Source organism: Anastrepha ludens, chromosome 5 (assembly GCF_028408465.1).
Source record: "Anastrepha ludens isolate Willacy chromosome 5, idAnaLude1.1, whole genome shotgun sequence".
Classification (NCBI taxonomy): domain Eukaryota; kingdom Metazoa; phylum Arthropoda; class Insecta; order Diptera; family Tephritidae; genus Anastrepha; species Anastrepha ludens.
In genome coordinates, this window is record NC_071501.1 from 46,287,675 (window position 1) to 46,304,298 (window position 16,624).

At 38.8% G+C, this 16,624-nt stretch overlaps 1 protein-coding gene across 1 annotated transcript in view; it reads left to right on the top strand.

Annotated features, from left to right (window-relative positions):
- Positions 1 to 16,624, top strand: part of LOC128863059 (protein outspread) — a 51,026-nt gene continuing 34,402 nt past the window's right edge. Inside the window, exons 1-2 of the mRNA XM_054101957.1 lie at positions 1 to 60; positions 11,567 to 12,254. Of these exons, the coding sequence (XP_053957932.1) occupies positions 11,597 to 12,254 (658 nt within the window). The 5' untranslated portion in view covers positions 1 to 60; positions 11,567 to 11,596. The remainder of the gene's footprint in view (positions 61 to 11,566; positions 12,255 to 16,624) is intronic.

Consider the following 16,624-nt stretch of genomic DNA (forward strand, 5'->3'; position numbering starts at 1 on the left):
CAGCGGCGATGGTTTGTTTTATACGATGATGGCGAGCTGACATATTCGGTGGATGAGCACGTAAGTAGATTCCCATTTAAATATACTTATCTATTTTAAAGTACAAATTAAATATTTCACAACAAAAAGAGTGAATTGCTGATGGTTTTTATGAGGAGCTTTTCCAACACAGAAATACACTCTGAGGTTTGCTTTTGCCTGCCGAGGGGTGACCGCCACTAGAAAAAACTTTTTATGTGAATTCGTATTTCGTGACCGAGGTTTCGTGTACTTCCGAATGACAGTCATACACCTCCTCCTTAGGGTGGTGATATCATTCGTTTACTTATATTTATTTTACTATCTTCAACTGATAGAGTTATAAGCAATGACATTATTCTTTAGATGCCTATCCCTCCAATAGTCGCCTCTACGTTACCGAAACTACCCGGATTTACATAGATCCGCCTGAGAGCTGCCAATTCAGCAGCATTCTTTATAAGGTTAGGTTAGGTTAGGATAGGTTAGGTTGAAGTGGTTGTCCTGTGCGACACATTCAGGCTCATAGCCCATTGTGATGCCGCGTGGGGAGCTTGTCCCTATCACTCCTAAAACTAATGTGTGCTTTTCAAAAATTTTGAAATATCTCTGATTTCTGTAGAACTGAGATCTTCCAACTCATTAAAAAATTGTCAGTGGCACAGTAGGTGCGAGATTGTCTCTTCCTCTTCCTCATCTAGACAACTTCTACAAAAGTCATGTGTTTGCCCACCCATCCTTTGGGCGTGTCTACCTATTAGGCTTAGCAGAGATTCTGTGCGTTTAGCATTTAGAGTCGGCCACAGTTGACGGGCGATTTTGCAGATGGCTTCATTACGCCATCTTTCGTTTGCTTTCTTTACAATTTATTCAAGGATGAGTAGCTTACATGTTTGTAAGGGTATCCCTATGTCATTATCTATGTACTCATCAGTCATTTTAGTGCCGAGTCTTGCTTGTTCATCGGCTCTACAGTTACCCTCAATGTCGCGATGGCCAGGAACCCATTTTACCTTTAGGTGAAATGACTCAGCCATCTCGTTAAGAGATGTGCGGCATTTCATGGCTACCTTGGAGGTTGTCGCCTGTTTTGTAAGGGATTTTATCGCCGCTTGGCTATCAGTGAAAATGTAGATATCATTTCCGGACATCGCATCACACTGTATCAGTGTCTCGGCTTTTATTATTGCCATCAGTTCAGCCTGATGTCGGGGAGCCGGAAACTGAAGGAGATCCCCAGATGTTCGGAATATACACTTCCGCCGACCCTGCCCTCGAGCTTTGAGCCATCTGTGTATACATGGATGGACTCGCCCTGTCTCACATCGTCCCGTTTCCACACTTCCCTTGAGGGTAGGAGGGTCATAAACGATATAATGGCAAGTATAGGCGGGAGTGCACAGTCCACCAGTCCGGGAAGCCCCAAAGTGCCAGCCAGGATTTTACCGTGACCATAATCCGTGTTTGACCACTTATTTAGAGTGTTCAGCCTTATTGCCGCACTGGGTGCGTTACACATATTTGACAGACTGTGTATAGATCTCCTATTAGCAAAACTTTTCTATTTGCAGTTGCTGCAAAATCCGAGTCTCTTCGATAATTCTGTTCTGTAATACCAGATAAACTAAATTTCACATCACAAAATTTTTAAGTTTCTAACTCTAAACAAAAACTTGAAACAAAATTCACTGCTGTTCGCTCTGTTGATAGTTGTCGAATCAACCACGCCTACTTCCCATCGAAATGTGCATAAATTTCGTTTGCCATAATTGTTGCTTAATAATCGCATATCAATTATAAATATACACACGCATAATCAAGCAAGCAAACAAGAATTTATGGCACCTTTACACGAGCCAGGCACGTCAAATCAGTATGGCCAGACAGACAGGGCTTATGCTGTATGTATGTATGTATTCGAGCGCGCGCTAAAACAACCGGTAATAAATGCAAATTTCGACAGATACCTGCACGCGCCTTTACTATTCGAAATATTCAGCCTAACGAGCATAAAAATCCAGTTCGCAACGATTGCCAATTCACCAACATTTATGGCTTTCTGACTTTCATTTAGCTATTTGTGATTTTTTTATTTTTTTTTATAGATATACTATTTTTAACAAAATTCAGTGCAGTTACTTCACTCTCGTTTGTTTATAGCCATAATTCTCAAAAATTCAAAATTCAGTCATTTGCGCGCTACTTTTTCCCGCGTAAGGTGCATCTTCTAATCGGCCAATAATCGCAATGCGAGTCAAGCGTAAACGTTCACTGGGTTGGTCGCATGCCTGAATGTTGGGATACCAACTTATTATGTATTCTTATGTCTAGTTTTTTAATTTACGCGTCATGGATAATTTATGCATAATTTTCATCATATTTATGTAGTTTTGTTGTGGTAATTGGCGACATAATTCAAAGGGTACATTTCAGATGTTCGGCAGTTGACACTATTCCATTGGTAAACTGCTTTGCACACCATATGATTGGCCACATATTTGAATGAGTGACTGTAAAATACTCGATCTCGAATAAACCAGATTTTGTACATAATTAAGGGCCGTTCGGTCTTTCTCAAATAAATTTGGATATACGCCTTATGTGGAAAACGCATGGCGTTGCCAAAGGAAAAGCCCTAGGATTAATATTTCGAAACATGTACAGCCAGTAAACCGCAAACCCTCGTAAATATGTGCTCAAACCAGTCTGGACTTATGAATCCAACTGCATCAAATTCAAAAATGTAAATTTTACAACGTTTCACAGTCGGCTTAAAACTGTAGGTCCCTCCAGTTTTGGCATAACATAAAGATGCATATCACAGGAGGAGGAGGAGGAGGAGCTCAGCCATACATCCGATAAAGGATGTAAGCGCCAATTATACATATATACAAAATTTCTATGGAGCATTTTAGTCATCTAACTTTATTTTGAACAAGGTGGCGCAAAATTAATCACCCATACTCGTTTTTTAATAATTTTTTTATTAAATAAAGAAAAATACTTTTGAATGATTTTTAGGAAATATTTATTTTCACCTTTATGAGCCCAATTGTTTATCTGCTTGGATACTGCAGCTTTCTAGTTCACAAGTGCCAAATGTGATTTGCATACGACGCCATTTGCAAAAGTTATAAATCTTCCGATCATCATCATATTGGCATTACAGTCCGGGCGACAATTGCCTCCTCTACAATTCGCCTCCATTCTTCTCGATTGTTCGGTCTCGCTCTATGTTGTGAGATTCTCATCTTACGTATGTCGTCTTCTACGCCTTGCAACCATCGTCATCTTGGCCGTCTTCTCCTTCTTGCTCCTTCAGGATTTGCTTCAAAAACTCGTTTGGTCGCTCTTTCGCTGCTCATTCTTGGGACGTACCTATGCCACCGTAACCGTTGCGACTTTTTAAACCGCGTTACATTTCGTCCCGCGATTAAAACACTGAGCTCGTCGTTATACCCTATACGGCATGTACCGTCTTCTAATCGTGTAAGGCCGAATATTTTTCTGAAAATTTTTCTTTCTAATTGCCTCAGTAAAATCACGTCATTAACTTTAAGGATCCATGTTTCTCATACCGTGGGTGAGAAGCGGTCTTATTATGTTGTTGTTGTTGTTGTTGAAATTTTTGAGTATTTCTACTGTAATAATCCTAATTAGCGATGTTTTACTACCACTGTTCTCGTGTGATGATGTCTTGTTTATTTTTTTTTTTTAAGTCAGATCCGTTTTGTGAGATCCAAGTATAGCAGCAAATTCTTTATCTCGATGCCTGAGATCTCATTATTTTGCTGTAAAAAAGGCTTACCGAAAGAGCGAATTCGTGCCCTTGCTAGCGCTGGACATTCACATATATAGTGGAAACGACTTTCCTTTACCCCTTCCGCTTGACAGCTTCTGCAGATGGGATTGAAAGGGAGGTTGAGTCTAGCTGCATGCTCCCCTACTTTCCAATGACCGGTAAGGGTTGTAGTGACGCGTGAGATATTTGGCCGAGAACATCCTAGCAAGTGATTCGTTCTTTGGTTTTGTATGACGGCCATGAGTTTTTTGTTGTAATACATGTAGTTATTTGCTTCCATCTTCTTTCGGCTAAAGCATGATAGTGTGAAAAAATGGATGGTTTTATTATGTTGAGTGGCGACTGCCACCGCCTATGCTATGTCTAGTGTCGAACCTTTTCTTGCTAGCTCAACCATTATCTCATTACCCCGTATGTTCCTATAACCGGGAATCCCTATCAGAGTGATTTCAAGCCAATGGCTAACCAATTCTTGTTCCTCTCTACACTGTAAGACTAGTTTGGATGAAATGGAGTTGCAGTCTAAGGCCTTTATAGCTGATTGACTGTCTGAGAAGATAACTACTCATGCACCAACTTCCTTGTAGAGTTTTAGTGATTTACAAGCGCATAATCAGGAAGTCAAATTGACTAAGATAGGTTGTTGTGGCTCGGAATCGACGCCAGCTCCCACAGCAAAATTCATCTTAGAACCGTCAGTGTAGATTTCAATATCGTATCTTCCAATCACCTTCCCTTTGCCCCATTCGACTCTCGGTGGAAAACGTACCGTAAATGCTTTCTTGAAGTTAAGGTTGGGGATTCAACGACTCGCGGCTCTGTGCATAACAGAGGCGGTGAAACTCCAACGGCGGCGCTGGAAATTATACTCAGCATGCCACCTATTGAACTTATGGCGGAAAACCTGACAGCGAAATCCGCGAGGAGGTTGGTTGCTGCTGGAGTATTTCACCTTATGTCCATAGAAAGGCTAGCCGGAAACAGTAGGCTGCATATCTACTGATGAGATAGCAAAAAGTGCTGTGACACTACCATTTGAACAAGAGAACGACGTACCAAAACCGCTAAATACAATATACAATGAAATGGACGACTACATGAAAAGTGGAAGCTAGGTGGATTAATCTAACCACATGTGTAGAACTAACGACAAAAAACTTACTCAATTCGTACTTACGCTCTCGCGAAAGGAATGCGGAACTATCATAGGTCATATTCTATTGGCTGCACATGCGTACAAGATAGGGATTGCTAACACGGACAAATGCAGGAAATGCAGAGAGGATGTTGAGAAAACTTTAGAACACCTTCTGTGCGTTTGTCCGGCGTTATTAAAAACGCGTTTAAAATGCCTGGGAGCCCAATTGTTTGAGGGTCTGGGGGACATCTCAAAAGCGGATCTCCCAGCGCTGCTTAGAATCGTCAAAAGCACTGACATCCTCTATGATGTCTACTTTAAGTACTCATAGAGGTCGGTCTCCATCTGGTATCGCTAGCGACCAAAAGGTCAATGCGTGGCTTATTGCCAACCAGATTAACCTAACGTAACCTAACCTAAGGTCGGGGACTGTGTTGTCTGATTTGTTTTTGAGCAGCGATGGTCCCTGTAGGAGGATCTTGCTGTGACTTTACGATCTTGTTGTCCAGCTTCCTATGTCTCTTAGGCTCATCGCGCTGCAAGTAGTTTTGTATATTTTGAGCTTTTGTTCCTTTGATTTCAATGACGATTTCATAAGTCTGATATGCTCAAGGTATGCTATGTTAGTTGTCTCATAGGGTGATTAATTTTGCGCCACTTTGTACATATTTTGAGAGGAGGTGAAAAATCTTCATTTAAACGGAAAGCAGAGGGTTAAAATGAACTGGAATAAAACTGCTCCTTAAATTCTAAAATAGAAGTCTGTAGACAGAAAGTTTATTAGCAATCGACTTATACCATAATAATACGCGATATTTTCGATAAACTAATTACACTTTCATATTTGAAACTTCAATTATACGCAAAACAAGGTGATCTTAGAGACATCATCTTTCATAAATATTAGCGTTTGTTCGAGTTCAGCAACAGTGTTGATGCATATAATTAAATCAGTCTTGTAAATTTTTATTTTTTATTAACTTTTGATAGCGAGCCTTAAAACTTACTTCAATTATTGAAATTTTTGCGTAAACCTTTTTTTTATACAGCATAAAAAAAATAATAGGACTATCAATAAGTTCGTGCGGTTTTACAACAGATGGCGTAACTTGATTATTATTCCATCGATCCACATTTCCAAACATTCATTGGAGAGCTACTGTCGTAAGGCACAAACGTCAGTATAAGTTTTTTATTTGAAGCGTAAACAACAGTATTTTTACCACACTTGAAAATGTCGAATTTCGTGCCAAATAATGTGTTTTTGCGGGGAATTCTTCTTCATTATTTTAATATGAAGAAAAAAGCAGCCGAAAGTCATCGTATCTTGGTGGAAGTTTATGGTGAGCATGCTCTATCTGAGCGAACGTGCCAGAAGTGGTTTGCACGCTTTAAAAGTGGTGATTTTGGCTTGGAAGACGAAGAGCGCGAGGGTGCGCCGCCAAAGTTCATGGATACCGAATTGGAGGAATTGCTCGATCAAGATCCGGCTCAAACGCAAGAAGAGGTTGCAAAAACTTTGGGAGTTGATCAATCAACCATTTCCAAACGTTTAAAAGCCATGGGAATGATCCGAAAGGTAGGCCATTGGGTGCCGTATGAATTGAAGCCAAGAGACGTTGAACGCCGTTTTATGGCATGCGAACAACTGCTTCAACGGCACAAAAGAAAGGGTTTTTTGCATCGAATTGTGACTGGCGATGAAAAGTGGGTCCATTACGACAATCCAAAACGTCGGGCAACGTATGGATACCCTGGCCATGCTTCAACATCGACGTCGGCGCAGAATATTCATGGCCTGAAGGTTATGCTGTGTATCTGGTGGGACCAGCTGGGTGTTGTGTATTATGAGCTACTGAAACCGAATGAAACGATTACGGGGGATGTCTACCGACGACAATTGATGCGTTTGAGCCGAGCACTGCGAGAAAAACGGCCGCAATACGCCGATAGACACGACAAAGTTATTTTGCAACATGACAATGCTCGGCCATATGTTGCACAAGTGGTCAAAACATACTTAGAAACGCTCAAATGGGATGTCCTACCCCACCCGCCGTATAGTCCAGACCTTGCGCCATCCGATTACTATCTCTTCCGATCGATGCAACATGGCCTGGCTGACCAGCACTTCCGTAATTACGATGAAGTCAAAAAATGGATCGATTCGTGGATTGCGGCAAAACCGACCGAATTTTTCACAAAGGGAATCCGTGAATTGCCAGAAAGATGGGAAAAAGTAGTAGTAAGCGATGGACAATATTTTGAATATTAAATTTGTAACCATTTTACGTCAATAAAGTTTCAAATTTCGAAAAAAAACCGCACGAACTTATTGATAGTCCTATTAATTATTATTAGATATTTAATATTTTACGAACAACCCTAATGTATATACAAGTACACACCTGTCGTTTGTTAAAAACCTACAATAACAAATTTTTACCGCTTTCCCTATTCTACTTGCATATCACAAATGAAAACGAGGCAAATGTGTGGAAGGAAGGAACCCACTTCAAAAGATCATAATTTTTGTCGAAGCTCAATAAATGTTAAAAACACATTAACAATAAACATTTTGTTATTAGCTGCAGCCTCCATTGCTTGTAACCGCATTCGTTTTGGTGCCCTTTCGAGTTGTGTTTGCGCATTCGACACGCTTTGAAAGTACATAAGAAAAATTACAAAAAAAAGTTAGCATCAAAAGCCACTTTCTATGAAACCATTTCCATTTCGATTTACCAATTTCATTACCATTCGCTGGCGGCGGTCGTGTTTTTTGTCGCTATCACCATTATTCGACGCTCACTCATACGTTTAGGTACAACTTTTTTTGGTTTTTCTCTTTTTGAAAAGGGTGTCTTTACCTTAATTCAGCGTGGCAAAAATCTATTCAACCAAGAAATATACAAAAAGGCCACATTGAGGCCTATACAAAATACTATGAAATTGTATACTAATTGGCACCCCACTGCAGCACCTGTCAAAGCTTGCGTGCCATAGTTGTATGTTACACTTGTACACACATACAAACATACATTTGGGAACGAGTATGCACGTGCATTGTACTCGCATATGTATGCATATATGTATATTTTTGGAGGTATGTTTGTGAGAAGGTATGCTGATCAAGTGAGCGTTGCCCGCTGCTTATTGACTGTTGGCCTTGCTAACTAGGCTGCCTGTTGGCGGGTTACTAAGTTTTTGTTTTTATTTCTTTAGTGGCTGTTAGGCCTGCTCATTGTGGCCGGTTGTGTGCCTCCAGCGGTGAAGGCCAGCAGCAGTCAGCAGCGAAATAGTTTTTATTTTTTTATTTATTTACTTTTGATTTATTTTTTATGCTGCAGACTCATATGTGCCAAAAGCAAGGACCTACTGGCATAAACTAACTATTCACTCCCAATTGTCGTTGCAAGAAAAGTGCACTAAACGTGCCATATAAATTCATATTAACGAGCAACTTGGCTGGCTGGCTTTGGATTTGTTTATTGGTCGTGCGACTAGAAAGGGAAAGGCCATTAGAAAATAACTAAAAGAAAATTTCGGAATCGATAATGATTTCCCCAAAAATTCAGGAAAATATTTTTAGTTGCAATTTATTTGAGACTATTCGAAAGAAAAAAAAATCAGATCACCACCTAATTACTTTATTGTCTTTGAAAACGGAACTAAAACGAAATTTCGTAGAAATATTAATCAATTTATTTTAATATTACAACAGAAGGGGAATTAAAGGCTCTCATTTTTCGAATTTAGCCTCTACGTATTTCATGAAATGGTTTCTATTGAGTTGGATTTCTGACAACGACAACCCATGAAAACCCTACTTCTAGAGAAGGGAGACAATTAGTACTATTTTTTTGCGACGCAAAAGAAGGTCAGACCTCAGATTTTAATACTACTTCTTAGTTGAAAAATTATATGGCAAACTGTCATAATTTTACACTGCTAAGCCCAACTGCGTTATTATTCAAATGCGTTGTGGTAGCCAATATTTTTCATATATACCTTCTACTCAAATATGAACGAGGCGGTATCAATAAAACGGTCCGCGGATGACATATGGCAAAAATAATTTTTTTGTTTTTTGGTAGGACTGTTATAAGCTTACATGGCAAATTTCAGCGTGATATGTCACATAGTTTGTTTTCTGTGCTACTGTAAGAAAGTCAAGCTCGAGTGTGTTCTTCGAATTCTCTTTTATGACTTCAATTGTCTCAAAATGTTTTCCACGGAGCGGCAACTTGAGCTTGGGAAACAAGAAAAAGTCACATGGAGCCATATCAGGCGAATACGGTGCTTGCGGAACGATATTAACATTATTTTTGTTCAAATAATCGCGAACAAGACGTGATGTGTGAGCTGGTGCATTATCGTGATGAAAGAACCATGACTTGTTGTCCCACAATTCCTTCCTTTTAAGACGAATGTTCTCGCGCAAACGCTTTAAAACGTCTAAATAATATTCAGCGTTAACCGATTTTGCGATTTGTGCGATTTTCAAGCACAATTTTCTTTACTTTTCCGATGTTTTCGTCGTTTACTGATGTTGCTGGACGACGTTCATGAGGCAAGTTTTCAACCGATGTACGGCTCTCTTTGAACGATTTGTACCACTGGAAAACACGTACACGCGATAGAGCAGAGTCCCCATAGGTTGTCTGCAACATTTTTAAGGCGTCTGAAGCCGAAATTTTGTTGGAATAACAAAACTTCAAACAAATTCTTTGTTCAACTTGAATTTTCATCGTTAAATTCGAAGAATACACTCGAGCTTGACTTGTTTACAGTAGCACAGAAAACAAACTATGTGACATATCACGCTGAAATTTGCCATGTATTTGCCTCCGCCGACCGTTTTATTGATACCGTCTCGTTCATATTTGAGTAGAAGGTATTCCATATTTTCGCATATATTTTTTCCATCTACAGCAAAAACAAATAAATTGTTTGGTTGCCCGACTTCTGAGCATGCGGCGTGCGAGTCGCTTTCTTTGAAAGCGTTGTGCGTCTATTCTAACAAAAAATTGTTTAATGATAAGAATTAATGCAATTTACCACGAACTTTTCATTTATCAACTTATTTCTGAAAAATCTGTTAAAACTTTCATTGTTTTTATCATTAAAAATGTTCGTAGTTAATGAAGGTACAAATATGATTGGTTGGAAAATGGCGTAAGTCCACTTTGGACTCAAAGACATACCAATAAATATTTAGTTCTAAATTGTATTACATAATTCCTTTAGTGCTTTTTTATATGTGTGGCAATATTGTAAATTATATAAACATTTTTATAGTTTACCGGAATTTGGATAATATGAAGATATGAAATATTGTAATGTGGCATTTATTCACTTATTTTGAAGGAGGTGAGACCTTTTCTTACGTTTAAAACTATTAAGTCTTAAGGTGGTCTAGAAATTTCAAAAAATCAATGTTTTGTTCTTTCGATATTTCGAAAGTATAGTATCTTAAGAATATGCTGTGAAATTTTCATGCGGAAATTCCCAATATTATAGCTTCTACAGCCCATAAAGAGCGGTGCGCGCGATCCTCCTGTACCTCAAATTTTAAACTCATTTATCTCGAAACGACTTTTTTTGGCCTGGTGGTGTTAGAGTGTCAAATTCAAGACCGCGCCATTTTGTCAAATTTTTTTTTTCTAGTACGGGACATAGCTACAGTTGTACTGGTTACTAATTTTCTTGGCTTTTGTGTTTCAGATAAATAGAAGAGCCAAAATGGAAAACATCGTCCAAATCCAATTTTTCGAGAGGGTCAACTTCAGTGCCATTTTTTAAATTATTAAAATTTTTTTCATTTTTGTATGTAAAAGAAGTTAAATGAAAAACCTTAAAAATTTAAATATCGTTTTTCATTTTTTTTTTTGTAAAAAAAAAAAAATCCTGAAAATACCCTAAATTTTTGCGCTCTAGACCACCAGTTTCGAGTGAACCATCATCGAGAGCAGTGCTCAGATTGCCCCATGGCTGTTGAAGTAGATATTTACATCCATGACAGTGAGCAGCTAGTCAGTTGCTTATTAATATGGAAATACCGACCTATACTTAACCATGTGAGCAGAATTCTGAAGTATTTGAAAATTACACTTTTATCTGCTTGTGGACTGCTATCCCGCACTACTTCTTTGTTAAAATAATGCGCTCTACCATATTTTTCAATTATTGTTGGCTATTTTGTTTTAGATTTTCCTAGTTCTTCAAGTTAGAACTCCATACTTTAATTAGTAAACGATTGCCGTCGATATGATTATATTCTACTTACATCGGTAATAAATTTTTATTGTATTTGTAAATTAATTTATGAATTTCAAACGTACTCAAAATGCCCCCAATTTTACAAAATATCTTAAAAAAAATATCAAGTCTTTATAACGTAGGTAGGTTGGTAGGTCTGATGGCTGCCAATATGACATGAAAACTTAATCTTTCCAGAAACATATTGGCACTATCAAGTTGCTCACATTTGTATATGTACATATGTATATGTGTAAGTAAATCTGCATCATAACAACTTTAGCTTTTTATTTTGGTATCAGTGTGGTGATAACTACTACTTATATATTTTTCTTTTTAAATTTCCACAGCCCGAAACTGTGCCACAAGCCTGCATCGACATGACCAAAGTACTCGAGGTCGCCATGGCAGAAGATGTGACGGGCCATACCAATTCGATTGCCATCACCGCCCCGGATCGGGTCACATTCGTGAAGGGCACATGCCCTGAGGAGTCCAAGTGGTGGCTAAATATACTGGCCGCATTTCCAAAATCTAAAGGGCGCCATAAACGCAATGCCACATTTCCAGGCGGTCAGGCGACTACAACAATGTTGCAGCAAATGAATACAGACGCGTATAGTGCGGTGGCCGCTGCTGCTGCAGGCGTACCGACACGCAATCGCCATAATTCATACCACAAGGATGCATTGACGTCCATGCAATCGACCAGCGTGCTAATTGGCAGTGGCGGCAACAACGTTACGCAGCGCAAAGCCAACACCGTGACGACAACGGCGTCATCATCGTCGACGACGCCTCGCACCATTGACTATCGCAATGTTGCAGATGAGGAGGATGACAATGATGAGGAAGACGATGACGACGACGATGAGGAAGAAGAGGATGATGGCGTTGAAACAGGCGAAGACGAGGAGGAAGAGGAGGACGACGCTATTCATGTTGGTGTGCGTGTAGCTGATGAAGTGGACAGTGGCAAAAAGGAGACGCAGCAGGATGACAAAGGTCGCGGTGATAGCAAAGAGGCCAACAGCAAAGGTGCGTTGCTTCAAATATCAATTTTTAATAAGATGAAAATATGCTCTTTACTTGTCGAATACATGAACAATCCGATCGCCTTCAAGTTGGCTAGGAATCACTTCATTATTTATTTTTAAAATAACACTTTTCGCTGCATAATTTTAATACTCGACTGCAGAGTGGGCTCGCTAGTGCAACCTGAGAAATGGAGTAGACAACGTTGTAGCCTATAATTTAGAGCAGAATGTATAATATAAATAGGTATAAAAATTTCGCATGAACTCAAATATCCTGCAGCTATGGTCGTTAGTACGTGATTTTTTTCTTATTTAGCGGATACAATTTTCAGTCTAAGAATGCTTATTATGCTACAGTTGGGCTTAGTCGATTCCAAGGCACACTACAGTATCGATTTCGTTTTTTCCCTTGATCAGGAAACGGAATGGAAGCTAACACAAAGTTAATATAAAGACAGAGAAAGGTAGTTCTAGTCCTAGTTTTAGAAATAGAGATGGAGAGAGAGAGATAGAGTTAGAGATAAAGATAGAGATGGAGATTGAGATAGGGATAGAGATAGCGATAGAGATAGAGGTAGTGGTAGAGGTAGAGATAGAGATAGAAATATAGATAGAGATAGAGATTAAGATGGAGATAGATATAGAAATATAGATAGAGATGGAGATAGAGGTAGAGGTAGAGATAGAGATAGGGAGAGAGATAGAGATAGAGATGGAGATTGAGATAGGGAAAGAAATAGCGATAGAGATAGAGGTAGAGGTAGAGATGATATAGAGATAGAGATGGAGATAGAGATGGAGATAGATATAGAAATATAGATAGAGATAGAGATGGAGATAGAGGTAGAGGTAGAGATAGAGATAGGGAGAGAGATAGAGAGAGAGATAGAGTTAGAGATAAAGATAAAGATAAAGATAGAGATTGAGATAGGGATAGAAATAGCGATAGAGATAGAGGTAGAGGTAGAGGTAGAGATAGAGATAGAGATAGAGATAGAAATATAGATAGAGATAGAGATTAAGATAGAGATAGAAATATAGATAGAGATGGAGATAGAGGTAGAGGTAGAGATAGAGATAGGGAGAGAGATAGAGTTAGAGATAAAGATCGAGATAGAGAGAGAGATAGAGTTAGAGATAAAGATAAAGACAAAAGACAGAGATAGGGATAGAAATAGCGATAGAGATAGAGGTAGTGGTAGAGGTAGAGGTAGAGGTAGAGGTAGAGGTAGAGGTAGAGGTAGAGGTAGAGGTAGAGGTAGAGGTAGAGGTAGAGGTAGAGGTAGAGGTAGAGGTAGAGGTAGAGGTAGAGGTAGAGGTAGAGGTAGAGGTAGAGGTAGAGGTAGAGATAGAGATAGAAATATAGATAGAGATAGAGATTAAGATAGAGATAGAAATATAGATAGAGATGGAGATAGAGGTAGAGGTAGAGATAGAGATAGGGAGAGAGATAGAGTTAGAGATAAAGATCGAGATAGAGAGAGAGATAGAGTTAGAGATAAAGATAAAGACAAAAGACAGAGATAGGGATAGAAATAGCGATAGAGATAGAGGTAGTGGTAGAGGTAGAGGTAGAGGTAGAGATAGAGATAGAGATAGAAATATAGATAGAGATAGAGATAGAAATATAGATAGAGATGGATATAGAGGTAGAGATAGAGATAGGGAGAGAGATAGAGTTAGAGATAAAGATAAAGCTAAAGATAAAGATGGAGATTGAGATAGGGATAGAGATAGCGATAGAGATAGAGATAGAGTTAGAGATAAAGATAAAGCTAAAGATAAAGATAGAGGTGGAGATTGAGATAGGGATAGAGATAGCGATAGAGATAGAGGTAGTGGTAGAGGTAGAGATAGAGGTAGAGATAGAGATAGAAATATAGATAGAGATTGAGATAGAGATAGAGATGGAAATATAGATAGAGATAGAGATGGAGATAGAGGTAGAGGTAGAGATAGGGAGAGAGATAGAGAGAGAGATAGAGTTAGAGATAAAGATAGAGATGGAGATGGAGATTGAGATAGGGATAGAAATAGCGATAGAGATAGAGATAGAGGTAGAGGTAGAGGTAGAGGTAGAGGTAGAGGTAGAGATGATATAGAGATAGAGATGGAGATAGAGAGAGAGATAGAGGAAGAGATAAAGATAAAGATAGAGATGGAGATAGGGATAGAAATAGCGATAGAGATAGAGGTAGAGGTAGAGGTAGAGATAGAGATAGAGATAGAGATAGAAATATAGATAGAGATAGAGATTAAGATAGAGATAGAAATATAGATAGAGATGGAGATAGAGGTAGAGGTAGAGATAGAGATAGGGAGAGAGATAGAGTTAGAGATAAAGATCGAGATAGAGAGAGAGATAGAGTTAGAGATAAAGATAAAGACAAAAGACAGAGATAGGGATAGAAATAGCGATAGAGATAGAGGTAGTGGTAGAGGTAGAGGTAGAGGTAGAGATAGAGATAGAGATAGAAATATAGATAGAGATAGAGATAGAAATATAGATAGAGATGGATATAGAGGTAGAGATAGAGATAGGGAGAGAGATAGAGTTAGAGATAAAGATAAAGCTAAAGATAAAGATGGAGATTGAGATAGGGATAGAGATAGCGATAGAGATAGAGATAGAGTTAGAGATAAAGATAAAGCTAAAGATAAAGATAGAGGTGGAGATTGAGATAGGGATAGAGATAGCGATAGAGATAGAGGTAGTGGTAGAGGTAGAGATAGAGGTAGAGATAGAGATAGAAATATAGATAGAGATTGAGATAGAGATAGAGATGGAAATATAGATAGAGATAGAGATGGAGATAGAGGTAGAGGTAGAGATAGGGAGAGAGATAGAGAGAGAGATAGAGTTAGAGATAAAGATAGAGATGGAGATGGAGATTGAGATAGGGATAGAAATAGCGATAGAGATAGAGATAGAGGTAGAGGTAGAGGTAGAGGTAGAGGTAGAGGTAGAGATGATATAGAGATAGAGATGGAGATAGAGAGAGAGATAGAGGAAGAGATAAAGATAAAGATAGAGATTGAGATAGGGATAGAAATAGCGATAGAGATAGAGGTAGAGGTAGAGGTAGAGATAGAGATAGAGATAGAGATAGAAATATAGATAGAGATAGAGATTAAGATAGAGATAGAAATATAGATAGAGATGGAGATAGAGGTAGAGGTAGAGATAGAGATAGGGAGAGAGATAGAGTTAGAGATAAAGATCGAGATAGAGAGAGAGATAGAGTTAGAGATAAAGATAAAGACAAAAGACAGAGATAGGGATAGAAATAGCGATAGAGATAGAGGTAGTGGTAGAGGTAGAGGTAGAGGTAGAGATAGAGATAGAGATAGAAATATAGATAGAGATAGAGATAGAAATATAGATAGAGATGGATATAGAGGTAGAGATAGAGATAGGGAGAGAGATAGAGTTAGAGATAAAGATAAAGCTAAAGATAAAGATGGAGATTGAGATAGGGATAGAGATAGCGATAGAGATAGAGATAGAGTTAGAGATAAAGATAAAGCTAAAGATAAAGATAGAGGTGGAGATTGAGATAGGGATAGAGATAGCGATAGAGATAGAGGTAGTGGTAGAGGTAGAGATAGAGGTAGAGATAGAGATAGAAATATAGATAGAGATTGAGATAGAGATAGAGATGGAAATATAGATAGAGATAGAGATGGAGATAGAGGTAGAGGTAGAGATAGGGAGAGAGATAGAGAGAGAGATAGAGTTAGAGATAAAGATAGAGATGGAGATGGAGATTGAGATAGGGATAGAAATAGCGATAGAGATAGAGATAGAGGTAGAGGTAGAGGTAGAGGTAGAGGTAGAGGTAGAGATGATATAGAGATAGAGATGGAGATAGAGAGAGAGATAGAGGAAGAGATAAAGATAAAGATAGAGATGGAGATTGAGATAGGCAAAGAAATAGCGATAGAGATAGAGGTAGAGGTAGAGATGATATAGAGATAGAGATGGAGATAGAGATATAAATAGAAATAGAGATTGAGATTGAAATATGGATTGAAGCCCAGCGGGTCAGGGAAAATAATGCATTCACGGTAAGGCATGCCTGTCGTAAGAGGCAACTAAAATCCGGTTGGAGATTAAGGGGGCCCGGCTCGAAAGGCCTCACATATCCCGAGCATCTCCGAGGTTTTCGCTTTTTTGGGAGCGGACGACTAAGCTGGACTCTAAGCTACCGTTGGGGATGTCAGATTGCAGATAGCAGGTTCGTTGCGAATAAGTTCTTAACAAATAAGCAAACCCTGACGAAAAGCGACAGAATCGAAGGGCGCGGTATAAAAGCTAGAATGTCCTATGAGTTTTCTTGAAGGTGTTAAAGGTGAGCAGAGCTTGGTGAA